Raw genomic sequence first — 20,412 nt, forward strand, 5'->3', positions numbered from 1 at the left:
CATCATGACTGATCTAAGTCAATCTAGGATTGCTGATACTCCAAAAGATGTATTTCCACCTTGCCCCTCCTCTAGATGTGCACACCCACACTTCTTTAAGCACTAGCAAGGGAAATCATGTACACTGTATACCAACTCTTCTGCGCAGTTAAAAATCTGTGCGTCATACCGAAAAAGATATTTTAAAGATATTTTTCAACTGAAATAGCAAGGGTCGCCTGGAAGAGAGAACCATTTTTCCTGACAAAAGCGCAACTTCATAGCAGCAAGAGCTTACTGTAAAACCAGACCATCAAGCAACTCAGAATGGTGCTCCAAAGCCTGCCCATCAAGCTGAGCCTAACAATGAATACACAATATAAAATGCCTGGCAACATCTGTGGCTAAACTTTCATTACTCCAAGTATCTCAATCAGAACTGATACATGTATCTTAACTGAAATCCAGAATCTTGTACTGAAAGAGAGACACACTGAAGTCATCTAGGGAGGGGGAAGAAAATCAGGCAATTCTTCCTCTTTTAAAAGATACTCAGAAGTAGCAGTAACTGTGCTCATCTTCACAGTAAATTATTAGAGAAATTGCCTAGAAAGCAAAAGAATTAAATCTCCTTCATTATAGCCAAGAAAATACAAAACACACCATAAACTTATAGCCCAAAAAGTTAGGACAAACAGCTGGAAGGGAAGAATCCTATATTATGTTTCATGACCTCAGAATTATTCTTAGCTTTTTGTTTTAAATCAAAAGATTAATACAAGAAGGCACAATAGTGTCCTTAAGACTGGAGAGTCTACCTTTCCAGATACTTGGACTAACTATTTTAGGAAAATGGAGCTAGGCTTCCTCTCACTTGCTCACTCTTGGGCCCACTGATTCTTGCACAGTATCCCAGGATCCACTGTTTGTTTAAATATGGAAGAAATATCTGATCAAAAAATCTATAATGCAACAAACTTTCATTCTTCCCTCAATTAATTCTCTCCTCTTCAACAATGTATAGATAAACAAGTAATTACTACCACTGACTAGTTAGGAAGACCTCCCACCAGTAGTCTATGATAAATTTTTTGCACATCCCCTATCCAAGTTGAGGAGAACTCATTGCATTGTATGTGAGAAAGAGCAAAGGATAAGAGATGTAAACAGTGCTCTATCTTAAGAAGGTTATATGATATTTGTCATTTAAAACACAAGCAGACATTGAGCTTTAAGCCACCGATTCCAATCCTTTGAATTTGCTATGAAGACTAAAGCTGGATTTTCATTACCTACACATGGTTACCTCCTCATTTTCCTAACACATAGGTCTACAAATATTCAGTCACCAGCTACAGTGTCTGTTTTGTAGTCTTTCATTCATAAAAGTGATACTTAATCTGGTGACAGCCTCTGCTGATACAAATGGAGCTATTACCATGAGTTAGGCACACAAGGAAAAGGGCTGTGAGATCCAAATGAAAAATACTTTTGGTAAAACCAAATAAACCAAAGTCACTTAGATGTACAGAGGCAAGTTGCTGAAACAGGAGCCCAAGCATTTGCAGGAAATGAAATCAGAAATGAACTGGATTTACTTATCATCTACAGATGCCTCAAATCATATAACAAGAAATCTGCCTGAAACATTCTATTTCTGCTCTCAGATAAAGAGGTAAAAGTACATTTAAAAGATCTCTTCAGTAGAAGTGGAGTAAAAAATTGAAAACAGCCTCTTGCACATCATAAATAAGTGGTCCAAAGAGGGAGTGCTACCCAGGACTATGGATATGCATAGATTTGAGGAAATTTATAAGAAAACCCACATGAGAAAGATAATTTATTTATTGGATTTAAAATACTCTGGATGAGTTAGACACTTTATATTAAATCAAGGTTCAATGGATCAACACAGCTACTCACTATATATGGTATGTCTTAGTGGTTTAAAGTGGCTTAAAACTGTATAGTCCTAATTAATGTATTTGCTCTGTTCCAAGAGTAGTAGAAATAAATAGTGCAGAATTTATGGTTAAAGTATGTACCGTGCCCATATACAAATTACATCCTTGTGTATAATGGCAACTTCGTAAAACACATGGAAAACATAAGGGATATACAGCAGGTTTCAGAAACGTGGAATTAATCTTAATATGTCCAACAGCAAAATTGGAAAGGTTTCAGAAAAATGCTAAAAGAACAACTGAAGTTCTGGAAAACATGACTCTAAACTGGCAGACTCCCTCCCAGGTAAGCTCCACTCATATACTCAAGTATTTTTCATGCCCTCATGGTATGGCTTCTTAACTCAAACTCAAAAACCTGCAAGTAGTTTACAGCAAGAGTACTTTCATAGTCAAAGTAAATTACAAAAGCCCTTACTTTTATATTATTCTCTTCCCTCCCTCCCGCTTGTGTTAATTCAAAGCTCTTCTGAATCATGTGAGAAGCCTTTCACCCTTTTCTTCCTGCTCCACTGTTACAATGTTTTCTAATGAAAGACAAGCATAGCTTAATTAGTTCACTGAAGAAAAAAATATTAGAGGTTATCATGGTACACTGCCAACATCTGGAAAAAATATTTCTACTAGAAGATAATTCAGCTAGAAACACAACAAGAGGTAGTGGTTGCAAGCTAATGTATTAATTAAAACTAGAGCTAATATAATAGAAATAAGAAAATAGTAATAAAATAATAAATAATACACCAGCTAAGCAACAAGGAAGAAATATCTAGCAATGAATAAGTGTTTTCTGGTGGAACATCTTTTTAGGAAGTGACTGAAAGCAACATTATATTTGAAGTTCTTACAGAGAACTAGAATAAAATGCTAAAAGCTTATTATAGGGAAAAAATCTTTCATTGTAAGTTTACCTATGATCTAACTATATCTCCTTACAAATTCTGTGATGTTAGGATTTCATGAGCAGATAGTAATCAGACTTAGCACACTTAATCACACCTTGAACAGAACTAATGAGGCACCCACCTATGCTCAGAAGTGTCCCAGTGTGAAAAGGCACCTAATCACTGGTTAAATACAATTACATAATTCCAGATTGGGATTTAAATTCCATGCAGACTCCTAAAGGGATCTTACCTATTTGTATGTTTAGATCACACCTGATCTAACCATGCTGATAACCGTAGCACTGGATCCAGCATCCTTACTGCCAAGTTACTTTCACTCAGGAACACACACACAAAAAAAAGTATTTCCATTTTGCATAATGCATAGGGGAAAAAATATTCTTGCAGGAAGTGTAAATCCTGGCTCTAGGTACCCTGAACATCACTTTGTAAGGCTAGTCTAGGCAAGAAACTCTGGCTGAAGCCTGGTAAAAAATGGTATTTCAGGAGTTTCTAAATACAATTTGTAACAACAGACTAGCTAAATAACAGAGAACTTGAGAGAAAGAATGTGACAATAATAATCTCAAAGATTGGAAAGATCAGAGATCATGGCAATTAACAAGATTCATTGGAGTGGAAGGAAGAGACAGGGGCAATTTATTTATTTTTACCTTTATATACAATTCACAGTGAACAAGCTAGACAAGTCAATCAAAAATTATGCATAGCAGCTTTAGTCATAGATATATATATGGAGATTTCATTACAGAAAGCAGCTATTCTTTAATACCTGTTGAAACAGGTGAAACAAAATGTCTGTATATACATATATGAAGGGGGGGTTTTGTTTGGTTGGGGTTTGGGGGGTTGATTTTTGGTTTTTAGGGGTTTTGTTTTTAACACATAAATAATCATCAAGCTAAGTATTCCCATAGAACATAGACCTAGGGGATCCATACGCTTAATATTGGAGGAAACGCCGTCATATAATCTTGTCTGTCTCAGTAAATGTCAAGCAAATGCACACTTGCAACTTATCTCTGCTTAAAGAGAATTTCCTAGCTTTGATGTTTTTAAGTACATGCAGAACCACCTTATTCTCTCACTGGGAGATGAATACCTCCAAAAAGTCCTTTCAACCTCATAGGCACCATCAGGCAGTTTTCACTCAAGTACATGCAAGGCTTGGCTAGATTTTCACCTGTTTCAGTCAAGCACACAGTAAGTTACCTTGAGTGCTTTTGTCAACGTGTATACCCAGAAGGTATGACCTGTTCTCACAGTGTCTAACTTTGCTACCATAATCTTGCCATTTTCTACATGAGGGTAGATTTGAAACAGAATGACAACTGAGACTATTGCAGATACGTTATCTCATGTGGGAAGCCTACCTATTCCCCAAGAGTACCAAGTTTCCTGAGATCCATGAGGGCTAACTGCTGACTGCCACCTGGGGCTGGAAGCATTAATTTAAGACAAAAAAAAAAAAAAAGGCTGTTTTGCACACTATTTCAGTAATTCAGCTCACCTAGTGACAACAAAGGGCCATCCGTTGCGTCCTCTCCCCTCCTCTGACACCCCTATTACTTATGTTCATGCACAGTATCTTCTGTGTATTTCCTGGAAGTTTAATGAACATGTGCATATTTATATACATGTAATTAAATCCAACCTCCTGTGGCTGTCCACAGCTTTCCAGCAAATTCACCTGTGTCACATAAACCCAAAATGATGAAAAAGAGTTTGTGGATCTCCTATAAAGGCAGCAGTTAAGAACAGGTTGCAGCCATCAGAACAATTTATCTGGCAAATAGAAAGTGCTCAAGCAGCCACCAGGGAAGAAGGCTACCAGACACAGCATGTGGGCAAAAGGCAGGCCAGCAATGGCTGAGCACCCCTGACAAAGCATTAAACAGACTGGGACATGCCTATGAAACAGATAATTCATAGAGAATGACTGATGAAGAGGTAGATACATACTCAGATCCTACTGCTTCTGATAGACATTTTCTATGACAGACCTTCAGCTACACAATTTGCAACCCCATGTATTTTCTCAGTTTACAATTGCAATTACCACCTGTATTTGCTGATCTGTGCTGGTCCATGTGTAAAAGCATAGCATCTGTGGAAATATTTTCAGGAAAAACACAGATGTAAAGAGCTTGGGGGAAAATGTACTGGGGATGTTTCAGGTTTGTTGTAACAGCTGGAGGGGGGACCCAAGCTGTCTTACTATTTTATAACAAATCGTGCAATGAATAGAGATTTTGCCAAGGCAGGCAAGCAGAAATTGATTCTGGGATACAGGATCATACTGTATGGTCCACTCCCAGTGTTATGGTCCACTCCCAGATGTATGTGAAAGACATCTAGTGTCTACAAAGCTAAAAAGAGACGAGATAGCCATAGTAAAAGATATGTGCCATTCATCCTGTGACCAGCAGAGCAAGACTGGGAAAACTTCAGGCAACCTCAGTCATTAAAATAGACTGTTGTTGAAAAACGCTAGATCAAGTGTCACAGAAGTGGAAATATTTAAAAATTGGTCCTGCTTGTGAGAATACATATTAGGGAAAAGCTAATAGGAAAACAAACCAAAGTAAATGAGATAAAAATTGTAAATGAAATTAAGTCAAGAGAAAAATAATAAATAATCAGAGAAGAAAGCAGGGGGAAAAAAATCAAATGAAAAATTCAAATGAAGCAATCAAGTACAAAAATCTTTATCTAGATCTTTTCAATGTAGAGAAGGTAGAGTTTTGTCTACTTCCTGATCCTTTTTTGTTCTGTTTAGCTATAAAAACAACAATCAAAAAGAACATTTTATCTTTTACTTGCAAAGTCAGTCCTTGTATTTGAAATCATTTTGTGCTGGTGAGAGATAGAACAAAGCACAGGGTGGTAATGGAAGCACTGAAAAATTTGACTGTTCTATTGCAGAGATTCAGGGCCAGAGACTCACCTTGTACACCTATATGACAAGTGAAACCAGAACTATTAAGTGGAAGTCATCACGTCAGCCAGTCAGCAGCAATAAGACTTAGTTTGTCCAAACAAGAATTGATTGTCTTGAGTTGACATTTTAATATGATTTTTTCCTAGCTTATGATAGTATCTCTACATTAAGAGAAAAATCTATAAAAACTAGTATGTGGCTTATGGATGCTCGTAGGTTTATAAATGTGACCTGAATGCTGAAAACTAATCTGCCTTTCAGATTTAGAAGGTAACTTTTTTGAAGTGACAGCCTGTAAGTTAGTTTTGTCAAGGTAAGCATATCTTCTAGTTACAAGTGTTAAACTACATTGGTTTTCCAAAGAAAGCTTTAACTCATTGAGGTTATTAGTACTAAGCAGCACAAAACTGGGGGGCAAATACCTGTAGTCTGCTACCTGCACTAGATCTCCACAAGAAACTAGATGCTGGCTATGCTAGCACTAGCTTCTAGCAAGTTGGGGGGGGTGGGGGTGGTTTTGTTTTTTTAAAACCAAACAATTAAAAATTACATTTCATTAAAATAAATTCTAGGACTGCCTACTTTTCCTGAAAAGGAACCACTGCACTCATCCACAGTAGCAGACAGAATTGTTTTCAAAAATCTCTCAGAAAGGTGATGCACTGACCCGTATTAGTAAAAAAACAAACACAACCTCTTGTACTGAGGAAATTCTGAAGATACACACTTAGGTTCATATTTCTGCCATTCCCTAGACAAAAGTAAGCTTGATGTGCAGTAAAGGAGTGTTACCAAGGGGCTTCCTGGAGCTCCCGAGGAAGGAATTTGTCACACAGACCTTGTTACACTCTAGAAGCTACATTAGAACAAAGCTGTCCTGCCTTCCTAGGCTGAAGAAAGCTGATAGCTAGCAAATCCATGCAAGAGATTCATGTGTACTTTCCTACTCTTAACTTTTGCCAGTCAGTGAGCGTGTGAAATTGCTCTCTACACCAGAAACTGTACATCCAAAAAGATATATGTTTCCTCCTTTCTTACCTTTCCCTCTCTCACAGTAGAGTCACATAAAACACCTCTGGCACTTGGGCATTCTCCGAGCTTACAAAAACTGATTATAACTATCCTCAGCATCAGTCAACACATTCCTGACCTCCATGAAAGAATACCAGGCTTCTCAAAGAACTAAAACTGTTTTTACAGCATTCATTCAGGATTAAAACAAATAAAAATAAAGCTCCTTTCTTCAGACAGGGGCCTGCTAGGAATGGAAGGCTTGTTCTAGTTACAAATGGTGATAGCTCCCTCATTTTAAGATACTTTATTCACTGGTATTTGCTCATATTTGTCAATAAACCTGTAAGCCATATGTTCTCAAAAGTTAATTTTTTCCCCCTCTTTGATTTTGCTGTCTGGATAACTTCTGAGAGGTCTCTTTAGTCTACATGCATCCAGGGACATCCTCAGCCAATCTTGTCTCCCATGTTTGTAGGGAGCTATAATTGACCAACGCAGTAAAAGTAAAAAAAGATACAAAACTTAGGAAAATAAAGTGAAGTGTGAAATTTCAAAAATTACTTTAAAGATGCAAGAAATATGCCTGTATGTGATCAGATGTTCAACTAGGCACCCAGACCATCACTCCAAATGACCTTGTGCCTTTGACAGCATCCCAAACTTCCCTAATTACACACTCCCTCCTTGCAATTACTACAGACTCCCCGCTGACCTTCTAACCTCCCTTTGCCATTTGCATCCCTGAACCCAGGGCATGCTCTGAAATGTAACACAACAAAACTGCATACAGGGTGTCAGGAGCCATTAAGCAATGCTCCATGGGTAGTCTGAGTTGCACATGCTCTTGGCACACTCAGAAAAAGGCTTAACTGAGGGTGAAAAGGGAAAGCAGAGCCTGAGGGGGAAAACACACTCAACTTGAGAATGCAAAAAAGAAAAGAAGGAACTTGGGAAGCAGGAGTGAAGCTGTGAATGAAGGCAGTGCAGAGCTTGGGGATAGATGCCTACAGGATAAAGTGAACTCAAGTACCTGGTTTAACTTCAGATCACTCAGGTACATCTTCAGAGCAATTTTTAAAATTCCATTGATAAATTGCCTGTACCTTTTTATCTAAGTCCACATGCTTTTCTCCTCTCTAGCTTTTACAGCATTGGTCTACAGCAAGTGCCTTATATATGCAAAGCTGGAAGATAAAATGATAGGTAATAGTTCAAAGCAATCTCTTCTATTTTAATTTCCATACACCAAGCTCAAGGTCAGCACTGAAGAAAATGGATCCCACAAAGATAAGGGATTTTACTTAAAATAGATATAATACAGGGCTACAGAGTCACTAGTCTAGTTTCTACTGTCCCACTCACAATATATAGTACCTTACCTCGACAGCAGCCCCACTTAAATCTTTGCATGTGTTCATGAAGCATGGTAGTGTTCAATTAAAGAGCAATAACTGACTAGCTTGTTTTTGCAAGTACATTTGTTGAATGCACAAAGCTATGAAATGTTAAAAACCTTGAGAAAAAGTACCTTTTTACTAACTTTTGAAGGTAGCCCCACCTGGGAGTGGGGAATGCATTCAGGGAGGACAAGATCTCACAGGGAAACTCCACCTGGCCTCTATCTCCCTCCTTTCACATCCATTCTTCTCTTGACTCCAAAAGAGTTGTCTCCCCTGGCAGTCACATGAAGACCGTAACGTTTACTTTGAATCCATGAGGATCAGGAAGAACCAAAGGCTGAAGGATACTCTGTACAGATATAGGCTACCGGCTGCTTATGACCACCTCTTCATCCCCACTCCCTGGGGAACTACAGGCATGTTCCACAAAAAGTGAACCAGCACCCATGCTCTGCTCCCTCTTCTGAAAACCTCACCAGCTCCATGAGTGAGGGGAAAGCAGCCGCAATGCTGGGTATGCTACAGACCCTCCCCAAGGCTGTGTCTGCCTGGGCAGAAGGTGAAATGAGCAGTGAGAGAAGGTCCTGAGAGCACCAGGACAGCAAGGCCTTTGCTGGTGGCTCAGACTAGGCACTCTGTCAGCCAGGCAATGACTGAGGACATGAAGTCCAGCTGGAAGCTGCAGTGAAAGTTCACAAGGCACATCTAGAAGAGGCAAAGGCTCAGTTTAAAGGCACTCAGGTATTTCTGAGTGGAAGCATGCATGATGCAGACTGTAATGTACCAGCCAAGTAGGGAGAGAGAGACAAGAGAAGCGAGACATTCAAATTAGTACAGAGAAGAGGGTCTTGTGCTGTGGAGTTCGAGAAGTGCTAAGTAACCGGTAGTTGAGACAACTTTTAAATGCAGTAGGTACATGTTTTCCAGAAAAATTATTTTCAGTGCACATGGTCCCCTCAAGTAATGAAAAGTGATGGTTTGCAGGGACAATTAAAACAGGCAACAAAAGTTATGAAAAGAGAAGGTTTTAAAGCTTCTTGTATTTATTCTGTATAGCGTATGACACTATTCTCAATGTCACGGTATATGCGCATCTACTAGAACATGAAACAACACGGGAAAAAAAATAGGTATTTGTGATTCCTCCTCTTTCCTACTCCCTCTGTGAGTTAGGAGTGCAACATATTGGGGGGTTTGGTATAGGTTTGAACTGGGTTTTGTATAAACAAGAACAAATGACAGCTGTTTGTAAAGCAAGATATATAGGCAAATCTTTGATGAATACAGAATTACTGTTTTTGAATGCTTGCTCCTCCAGTAATTTCCAAGGACTATCCCAAGCCTACAGGCCTCAACCTGAAGACAAGGTGGCATATATCCACATATCCAACAATAAGCACTAGACAACAGAGGTGTCTCTCTCAAGTACCAACTGTTTCTGATCCTCTTTTCCATCATGTGTATCACCTTCTTTTAATACACATTACACCCTCCTGCACACATCCAGCCAACTCCATTCTGTTTTCTATAGGCGGATAGAAAGGGACAAGAATACGAAGCTGGATTTTTTCAGTTCCCAAAAATAAAAAAAGTCTTGCACCTTTACTTTCCTCAGTGACTGCAAAAAACATGGAACAACCTCAACTTAATTTCACAGTAATATTTACAACATCGTATTTTTACAGTGTGCATGTCACACATACTCGTTCTCAGCAATTCAATAAACAGTGATGTGGTAAAGCACCAGGTATCAGGCATCTTATTTCTAGACACAGAACTATAAAATTTAGCAGCACAGTACAACTGTTTTGATAGAGAGTTGTGTGATACTATTTCTTCATTATCACTTTGGAAGATGTAAGGAATGCTATCAAGGGATAAGTAAAGAATGTATATCAATGGAGTTTTGATTTGTTTGCTCAATTCAGTTCTTCAGAAGCATTTTATAGACACACTCCCACTGAAGTTAGTAGGAAGCTTCCCATTCACTTTTAACAGAAATGTGATTAGAGAGCACTGCTGCACACCTATTAGAACATGACACACCTCTACAGTGTTGCTCAAAGCAGAGGAACAAAAATATCAACACCAGTTCTTCTCTCATCATCTCAAGTTCCATTATTCCTCACTCATAGCCACACAGTATCTATAAAGCTACAAACACATAACTAATGCCAACTAACAGCATCATTTTATCGAAACAATAGCTTACTGTGTTTCTGAGGCATGTTTTTTCCTCCGTTATAATGATCTTGGTGTCAGGAGTTACATCAACCAATTCTATTACGGGCCAGCAATAGATCCTTTGAATGCAGCATTTGTATATCCCGCCAAAAAAAGTATCATCATGACTGCAAACTGCCGATGCCAAGGCATTTCACGACCAACTACTTGGAATGATGCCTGAGAACTTCCATCTTAGCTCTGCGGCACAGGCATCCCACCACATTTCTTTCAGGGAGGAGAAGAATATGAATGGAGACAGGAGGCAGTTACCAACATGCTTACCAAGCCACCACAGATGCTGAAGACAGCCATGTGAGTCTCCTGTGCATTGACATGCCCACGGTAGAAACAGTGGCGCAAATCAGGGGAGGACTGGTTCTGTGGGGCCCCTACGTGCACCACAGTGTACTGAGCAGCAACGAAGCCTGCATCAGCACTCAGGTTGAGCTGGAAGACCTGCCCGTATGCACTGAGCTGGTAATGTGTTCGGAAAGCAGTGGGCTCCAGCGGTGCCGCCAAGCTCCGCTTCCTCCTGCGGAAGTGATGCGTGTGAGGGAAGACTTCTCCGAATTCATTCACTCGGACAGGTGTGATGATTTCATAGGAGGAGAGCTGCTTCACTAAGGTCTCTGCAACAGAAAGCAAGAGACTCAGCCCGATGCGGCAGCGCAGAAGCAACCTTCACTCGCTCCCCAGCGGCTCCCGACTCGGCACTCCTTGCGCTAGCCAGGGCTCCACTGACAGGAGAGGGGCGGCGGTCTGCCTCCAGCGCGCCCGGCGAGACCCCGCTCCGGCCGCCCCGGCCCCGCCACCCGCCGCCGCGGGCCGCCCCGCGCCCCCCGTCCCGCGCCCCAACGGCCGCGCCCCCCAACGGCCGCCCTCGTGAGGAAACGCTCCCCCCCCGCCCGCCCGCGGCCAGGGCAGCGGCGGCTGCCCCGCAGGGCACGGCGGGCGCCGCAGGGCCAGGACCCGCGGGGCAGCCGCCGCCTTTGTTGCCGCTTGTTTACCTTGTCCCGGGTGGAAGCGGACTCCCCACGACTCGGTGACGAGCAGGGAGAGGGGGCACAGCAGACCCGCCAGCCACCTCGCCACCCGCATGGCTCGCTCCGCGGCGGGCGTGCCCGCAGCGCCCCCGGGCCGCTGCCTCAGCAGCCGACGGCCGCCTGGGCCGACCCCGCACCGCGCGGCTCCTCCATGCTCCCCGCGCCCCTCCTCGCTGTCCCGCTGCCTCCGCGCTTCCCTCGCACGCCCGCTCCCGCGGGAAGCCGCCCTGCGACCGCGCTCCCTCTCCTCCCAGACCCTCGCGCCGCTCCCCCAGCTCGCTCTCCGCCGCCGGGGTGGGCGAGGGCGGCCCTTCCCGGCCCTTCCTCCGCCTCCCTTGCCCCGGCCCCCGCCGCCGGCGGGGAGGCGAGGAGATGCCCAGCTGCCCTCAGGCGGTGGCCATCCCCGCACCCGCACTTCAAAGCGGGCCCCGGGCCCGGCCCGCCCCCGGGGCAGGAGCTGCCCAATGGCGGAGGGCAGCCCCCGCGCGCGGCCGCCGCGCGGCGCCTCCCCTCACGCGCCGCCCGCCCGGGCCGGGCCCTCAGCACCCCCGGGGCGGGCAGGGGTGGCCCGGGGGGCCCGCGCCCCGTCCCGCCGCTTGCCAGCCCTCTCCCCGCGTCGCCTGGTGCGGCTGGCATTAGAGCCCCGGAGAGGTGTCACTGAAGAAGGAAAAAGGACTTCTGAGAAGCCTGGCAACGTCGAATTCACCCTGAGAAGGGCAGAGGCAGCGCTGTGAAGTTCGGGGGTGTCCCCTCAGGTTCAGCGTCACCCACACGCACCCCACCGATCCCCTTCCCCTTCACGTCAGCTCCAGGGTGAAGACGCTTCCACACGCAGCTTCGAAGGAAGGAGATCTCAAGGCAGAGGCTGACACCACAGTGCCGACAGCCCGGACTTGTTTTCTTTTAGCACTGCGTCCCCTGCTTAGATTATTCTGTCCGGGCAAAGTCTTCACAAAACTGCTTGTACCAGCATTCAGGGAGCCCTGCATCCCTTACATGGAGCCTGTGGATTATCAGCCTTACTGAACACAGGTTGTTTGGAGGCTGTACTCTGGAGTACAATGGTTCCTGTTCAGGAAAAGTAGGCAGTTCTGGAAATTGTTTTAATTAAATGTAATTTTAGTTGTTTAGTCCTCAAATCTAGTTCTTATAGGTGTGATTAAACCTACACCTTTGGGCGGGGGGGGTGGGGGGAGGCAGGGCAGGAATCTAGCCTTGAACTAAAAATTCCCCAAGTTGGAGAACCCATTTAGTTGCTTACTAATCACTGTTAAAGATGGGGGAATCATTTTCAGCGTCATCTATCTAAATTAAAATGTCTACAATGCAGATGCCTATGGTGAGCCCGGTTTCTAAGCTGGATGGGGTCTAGTCAATACAGGCAGTGAGATCTGTCTATTCAGCCACCAATGCTCTCCAGAAAACGTGCAATATACATACAACTTTATTTCAAAGATTATTTTTGTCTTCTCTATATTAAGTGCTTTGTCTCAATCTTTTCTTGTCTGCTTCGACAAACAGTAAGTCAGATAAAGGGTTTAAACAGAGCTATTTATAATCTTGGCAAGTACTATGTCCAGTGCATTTGTTCATCGGTGCGCTGGTGGCCAAGATCACGTGAACAACTTCAGAAATGGTAACCTGCTTATTGTATGGCTGGAGGTGTCAGTGCACAGGTGGAACCGAGCTTGTCCAGCCTCTTCCTCTGTTCTTACTGGTGTACAAGACGAGTCAATGACTGCTCTGTCAAAGGCCAAATGTCTTCAAGGATGGCCTTTGAGCTTGAAGTACCATTTATGTCTTCAGGCTGTTTTGTGGTCTGACTCACCTGTCATTTTAGGAACCTTGTAAGGTAGAAAGGGAGTTGGAGGACATGTTTTCTTCTCCTCGAATGAGGGAATGAGCTGATCAGGCTTTGAATGAAGGTGAGTAGTAGTGGAAGAACCTTCAGTGCTAAAGTCAGATTTCCTCTGTCAGAGTCCAGGGTTGTAGAAGGGATGTCTGGATTGTTCCAAAGTATATTGGTATCCAGCATAATCTTGAGAATATTGAGTCTTGTTGGGAGTACTGAGTTGTCTTCTTGAATAATCTGAAGATGGCAGCTCTCAGATGCATATCAAACTGTTTTCTCTATGTGGCTCACTGATAAGGACTGTCATATGACAAGAAACAAATATTTGAAATCTGAAGACTTCTGCTAAGTGAGAACAAACAGAAAGCCTATGTCTCCAAATACCATGAATAACAAAGTAATCCAACAATGAAGCAAGACTTCCAAACTATTTCTTTTAAACTGCTTACACTGGAGAAGACTGATCATGAAATGTAAACAAAACTCCAGTTCTGAGCATTGGGTGGTGAGGAAGAATAGGTGGGTGGAGAGAGCTCCACCCTCACCATCACAGAAGCATGAAGATACAAGTCTTATTTCATATCCCAAGATGCTCCGTTGCAGAAAGCTAACACATGGGGTGCTGACATAGTAGTAGAACAAAGTTTAAGGATGAATGCTTTGATTTTACTGACCATTGTAAAATGTGTGAATAATGGGAAAAAATTAAATTAAGAGGAGCAATTGTTGCACGTGCCTTTGCACATCTCCAGCAAATGAGAATTTGCCACATTTTTGAATCTCACTCATTGAAATAGTAATCAGAGTGCAGCAAGTTATCTCCTTCCTTAGTCAACTTAAACAGTCATCAGTGATGAAGCAAATGGGCATTATTTCATTAAGCGTAACCAAATACCCACTGATTAAGGTGTGATGTTTCACTTGTTTATGATTTGCAAAATTATTTTTTCTAAAAATGAACAGAAGCATTAAGCATCAGGAAGTCAAAGTTCTCACTTCAAGCGTGAAGCTTCATTGTAGCCCACTTCAAAGCAAATATAAGCAGATGACTCAATTTTTTAACAATTCATGTATGCATTTATGTATTTCCAATATTTTAGAAAAGGCAACGTTTACTTCAAAATGTGAATATTTTAAAAACAATAAGATTAATTTTCTTAAATCTCATTTTAATGTGCTTAACTTTCCCTGTATTCTCCATTAGAATGGAACACCAGCTCTTCTATAGTAAAAATTGAAGGTCCATCTCTGTCTAAGATTGACTGTTTAGAGCAATTTAAAATTGACAACATTTATTTAGATTGCCAGTATTGTTCCAGTAGCGCCTGGCAGTGCCATGGGACTACTGCTCAAAATCCAGTGCCAACTGAGCCAATTTTTTCAATTGTTTTTTCAAGTTTTCATCCTAAACAAAAAGTAAATTTCCAAACGTGAATCTGGTGATTCAGGCAATGTCAGGCATTCAAATTGAACACCTTTTTATACTTAGCAGCCACTACACTTTCAGAAACCACTGAAGCTCTATAGGTATTAGGCACAAGTCTGATTTTCAGATGCAAGATGAGTTAGTTGTGCAGGAGCAAAGGAGAATAAGAGGGGTTTTTTTAGGCGGTTCTAGTAGTATTCATGTTACCTGAATGGCTTTGGGCAATAAGCTGCGGTCATTCAACCTGACCTCTACCCATATGGCATCAGTTTGAATCTTGTGAGGAGTAAATATAACCCTGTATATCAAAGGAAGGCGTGTATTTCTATTGGGAAGAAATATAAATATATCAGAAAATTCAGAAAGCATGGAAACAGTATGTTTGCTACAGCTTTAAGAGGTAGAAGGGTGGAAACAGGCATGAGGATGAAACGAAGCTGGAGAATTATGGAAGCTGTTTAAAGGAGCAGAACTGCAAAAACACATAATGAAATATTAAAAAAAATATTCAAATGAGGGATTGAGCACTGGAACAACGACACAGAGAGGTTGTGCAGTCTCCATCCTTGTAGACACTCAAAACTCAACTGGACAAGGAAACCCTGAGCAACCTGAACTAACTTTGAAATTAGCCCTGCTTTGAGCAGGAGGTTGTTCTAGATGACCTCCAGAGGTTCCTTCCAGCCCAGATTATTCTGTGATTCTATGAACAAAGAAAAAAAGGTTTCTGGAGAAAGCTGAAGAGACCAAAGTGGAAAGGAAGAAAAGAATCATTAGACCTACTAAAAGAACTGAGATGTAGGGGGGAAAAATCAGGAGAAAATAGTTTAGGCTACAAAGGAACAGAAGAGGAAGAAAGGAGAAACAACTGAGAATATTTGATAAGATTTTTCAAGGCTAGAAGTTATAGACTGGTAAAGCTCCAGCTAAGGCAGTGGAACTATGCTGGTTTACATCTACAAATGCAGTCCTCAGCGATGTAATGTATTCTGACTTCATTAAATCTGCATTGACATTAAAATTTGCTATTGAACAGTTGCCTTTAAAATGCCTCCTACATTAGTGAAATAAATCCATCTATTTACACTGTGTATTCTTTTCACTTATCTCTTTCAGCGGATATGTTTGGAATGAAGTATGTTGTGCCAATTACTTTGCAAGTGAATGAAATACAAGGATATTCTGTGCTCACTGAAACCACTTGCCTGCCTCGGGGTTTCACTAGGATTGCATGGACAAACTGAATTGCAATTGTGTCATGATTATTCAAATATTTGTATTGTACACTTAACATGCTGCAGTAGATAAGGCTTACCAGATAAAAGAGTAGGATTTGTAAAAATGCACATTGAGTAGTTAATGAATTTCTTCCTTAGGTCTAGTACAACCTACCACAGATTAGCTATTAAACCCTTTAACTTGTTTTTGCTTCCATTTTTTTTAAAGTGGTCTTTTGTAAGTGGTTTTGACTGAAAATCACAAAGTGGAAAATAGTAGCAGTATAAAAGTCAGTTGTTCACAAAAGGCAAAGGCAACATTTAAGTAAGTGAAATTGTTATAAAAAGTAAGACTTATTAATGAATTTTGTTTGGAAAAGGAGACTATACGATGTATATATTTTACTTCCTTATTATTACATCTTGGCATTTTTCTGTCTTGTGGAATACCATTTAAATCAATCCTCTTTATTTACTGTTCTTGTCAGGACACTAAACCCATTGCACAAATCTGCCCAGTTTGCAGTCACTTCTCTTATTCATCACCTTTACTGATGCTTATCCTGAGAAGTCCCGGATGTTATATTTATACCATATATATACACACCATGGAGCCACCTGATCCCTGGCACCAGGTCGAGAGTGGCTTGAGTCCCTGTAGATCAAGGCTACTGTTGTCTGGAGCAGGCTGGCCTTGCCCAGATGCTGGGCCTTGCAGTGAGCCTGGCTCGATGCCTACCCCATGGCCCTTCCCATCTGTGCCCCGCCATGCCTCCTGCACAGCTCCATCTGCAGCTGAAGCTGGGGCTGTTGGAGGGAGACGGCTGGCTGGATCACTGCGTGCAGGTGAATCGGTACTCCATGTGTGGTGGCAGCTGGGCAGTTCCTGCGTGCCCGGCCACTGCCACTGTAGGCAGCTTTGGCTTTTCTTGTGAAACTCGGGGACAGCAGCATCATCCATCAAAACACTATCGGAGACTGCCTTTCAGCAAGGACTCTGGGCATACTCCAAATAACTTAAAGCTGACGTAGGTCCGATGCTGTTTGCCCCATCCTCCACCCTGCTCCCTCCTCCTTCGCTTTACCCCACACCATCCTGCCTAGTCCTCAGCTTCCCTCCCAGAGTGCCTGTCCACCCACCAGCCCAGCTGCAGCTCCAGGGACTGGTCAGGGAGGGGAAGATCTAGCCATGAAACCTCCACAGTACACAAAGACAGCATGTATGTTGCAATGAAATATAAATGTATTGCCACCGACACAAGTAAAATAGAGGCTAATTGACCATGGGGTCCAAATAAAGGGCATTTAAAATAAAATTATCACTGTTCAAGTATGAAGTAAAAAAACAAAACCCACACCAGATAGCAGAGTTCTAAGGTCTTCTCTAGTCTTGAGAGCAGGATGGGAAGGTCTGTGAGTGTTGGAGTAGTGTATAAGGAAAGGTGAAGGTGTGCGGACATCAGGGATGCTGCAGGAGGTGCTTTCTGGTGAGCTGGGAAGTTAACCCTGGCATGGTCTCATCCACCCTTGCTGGGTGGAACTGGAGTAGACTGTCGCTTCAACCAGCTTGGTCACTCCAGAGGGAGCCCAGGAGCACATTAGTGTGCGTGCAGTGTGGATACCGAGGAGACCAGGGCACAGGGGAGCAACTCAGAGTGACCCTGTAGGTGAACCCATGAACCCACAGAATTTAAAGGGATTGAAATATATGAAATTTTATAAAATCAGTAGAAATCTATAGGTGTTACAAACCGTATTATAAATGGATTCGACAGTTTGATCTAATAATCTTTTTCATTCTTAGGCTGATTCAAAAGCTCTTCTGAAAAAAAAGCGGGTTTTTTTTCCTACAGTATGTATACATTTATGCTACTATCTGCATTCACAGTATAACAGTTTTTGAACAATGGTGACTTACTCTAAGGTTAATATCTGCACATTTACTCTTCCCTTAATCAAAGGTAACTGAAAGTTCATTACTTTCATACTATTTAACATGACATCTTTTGCCAAGTTTTATCCTGTGAAATATAGACTTACGTAGAGACTGAAAGGTACTGCATACCGTACCATGTAATTGGAACTTGCTTCTCTTAGTTTTTATTGAGATCCTGCATTATTTTCGATATGAATAATTTTGCAGTATTGTCTATGAAATACTAACTTACTGACAAAAAGTATTCTTTGCAAACAATTAAATATATGCCAGGCAGTCATAGCTACTAATTTAAGAAGCTTGCAATTGATTAAAATGATTTCTTTGTGTTATAAGTGAAGACAGGCACTCTGATATCATTACAAATCCCCTGGGAAGGAAACTGAAGAGGTGTATGCCAGCTACAAGGTGTTACAGCCAGCGTTGTGCAAGCACTGTGGATGTACCGGGGCTCAGTGTCCCAGGACAGAAGCTGGCAGGCTGCTCTGTGCTTTCTGCTAACCGTGGGGTAGGAATCCCCCTCTGAACTTCACCCTGTCTTTGCGCTCCATCAGCACAGTGCACCTGTTGTATCAGCGGGGGAATTTCAGCTTTCAAGAGGAGGCAAGTGTAGGCCACCACATACTCTCAGAGAAGAGTGCATAAGAAAAAAACTCCCTAACCTGAGATGTATAGGTGACCTCATACAAATCATTCAGAAAAATAAGAATTACTGTACTGTGAAGACAAAGGCATGTGCACTCACTTTGCCAAAAAAGCAAGCTTTTTTTTTTTAAGTCACGAGCACACTGCAGCTGTTACTTTGGCTCGAGAGAAAGTATTCCTACAGTAAAGAGACATAGGGCCCAATTCATCTCTCATATCAACCCTGTGAGTTATGCCAGGGATAATTTGGCTCACATAGCACTCTCCTAGCTACCAGCCTTTTCTAGAGTCCCACTCTGGGTAGTACCCTAAAATTACTCCACAAGAGAATATAAATTTAACATTGCAAGATACAAACAACAGTCATAAAATGCGAGCATCAAATTCTTAATAGCAAGTGAAATGCCTCCTGAGTGTGCTAACTCAAATCTGTGTTTACCCAGTGGTATCCTGTGCTGTTTAGAAATGCTAGCTTTAGCAGGAATGAAACACCTTAAGACCAGAAATTTGTATGAAAGTATATGTCCATACAAGTGAGCTGCACAAAGACTAGAAGAATCCAGAAGCATCTGAACCTCACTCACTTTGCTATGTGTGTCCATATAGAGTGATAAAAAAGATTAGTTAGAGCACAACACTAGCATCATGAGACATCCTCATATCAGTGTTGTGTTTCAGAGGAGGTGTGAGCTTATTTTGCACTAATTGCACCGTTCTGACGTTATAGTCATATTATATGAATGCAGGAACATCACAAATTCATGGATCTTTGTACTATCTCACTGGGCAAGATATTCTCATTCAATATTAGAACACCATTCATATATTAGAATTCATTACTCTGACTATGCAATTGCTGAATACAAAACGAGAGTGAAATCATGTATAGCATTAACAGGGCTATTCCTGGAGAGAGTATATGCTTCATGTCTTGCAAGAAACTTCTAGGAAAAGAGTTGTCAGCTCTCTGACAGCTGATAGTCACTGAATTAGCACACGAGAAGCTACCATCTTCATTCTGTTTTTTCAAATATTTGATTTTTCAGTCTTCCTTCATACACTACTTTTCCCAGCTGGGAGACTCACAAGAAAAATACCAAACTGACCACCAGGAAAAGGATGGATGAGGGCTTCCATGGCAAAGCAATACAAAGCTGTATGTAAAGGACTATGTTTATTGTACTAGGCCTGTATAAGCTCAACATTCAAAGTTATGAGTGGAAGAACCTTGAGCTTCTTTTTTTCAGTGTTTTTTTCTTTGATAAATCATATATTATTTTGACACTTTTTGGGGCCCAGTTTATATAATTCTAAGTAACTTACCAAAATTAATTAATTTCAGTTATATTTTCAACCTCCTTTGGAATCCATTATTCTGTAAGGCTTGGAAATGTTATACCTCTGTTTTTATTAAATCTCAAAGATTATCTCCTGGCAGCCGGATTGTACATGCTGACTTTGCAGAAAGTAGCGATGCCTTAACTGGACTAATTATTTACGTCTTCAAGGAGATTACAGCAAAATTTTTATTTTGATAAATAAATCCAAATTCACTAGATGATTTTGGCTGAATTTAGTTTTAGATTTACAAAACTAATGAAGGAGGAGAGCTGTTTTAGCCCAGCCAGCAGTTACAGAATTCATCCAGGAGAAAAGCCATGTTTAATCCTATTTCTTCCAAAGGAGATTTGATCTTGTTTCCATTAGCTGTTCAGTAGAGTAAGCTGGGCATGCTTGTAACCCATTTTCTTGATGATGTTCCACTGTATATTACATACTTTCCATTTCCCTAGCGGAAAAAATCTGTTACAGTATAGCAGTTAGATCAGCTTTCTGTTGCATGGTTTCATATCTCATTAAG

General features: G+C 41.8%; 1 protein-coding gene across 1 annotated transcript in view; it reads right to left on the reverse strand.

Annotated features, from left to right (window-relative positions):
* The window catches only part of ADAMTS20 (ADAM metallopeptidase with thrombospondin type 1 motif 20), a 103,740-nt gene extending 92,187 nt beyond the window's left edge, over window positions 1-11,553 (reverse strand). The window contains exons 1-2 of the mRNA XM_072876036.1: window positions 11,440-11,553; window positions 10,715-11,061 (exon numbers count right to left, since the gene is read on the reverse strand). Coding sequence (XP_072732137.1) covers window positions 10,715-11,061; window positions 11,440-11,530 — 438 coding nt within the window. The 5' untranslated portion in view covers window positions 11,531-11,553. The remainder of the gene's footprint in view (window positions 1-10,714; window positions 11,062-11,439) is intronic.
* Between the last annotated feature and the right edge of the window lie 8,859 nt (window positions 11,554-20,412).

Source organism: Ciconia boyciana, chromosome 1 (assembly GCF_034638445.1).
Source record: "Ciconia boyciana chromosome 1, ASM3463844v1, whole genome shotgun sequence".
Classification (NCBI taxonomy): domain Eukaryota; kingdom Metazoa; phylum Chordata; class Aves; order Ciconiiformes; family Ciconiidae; genus Ciconia; species Ciconia boyciana.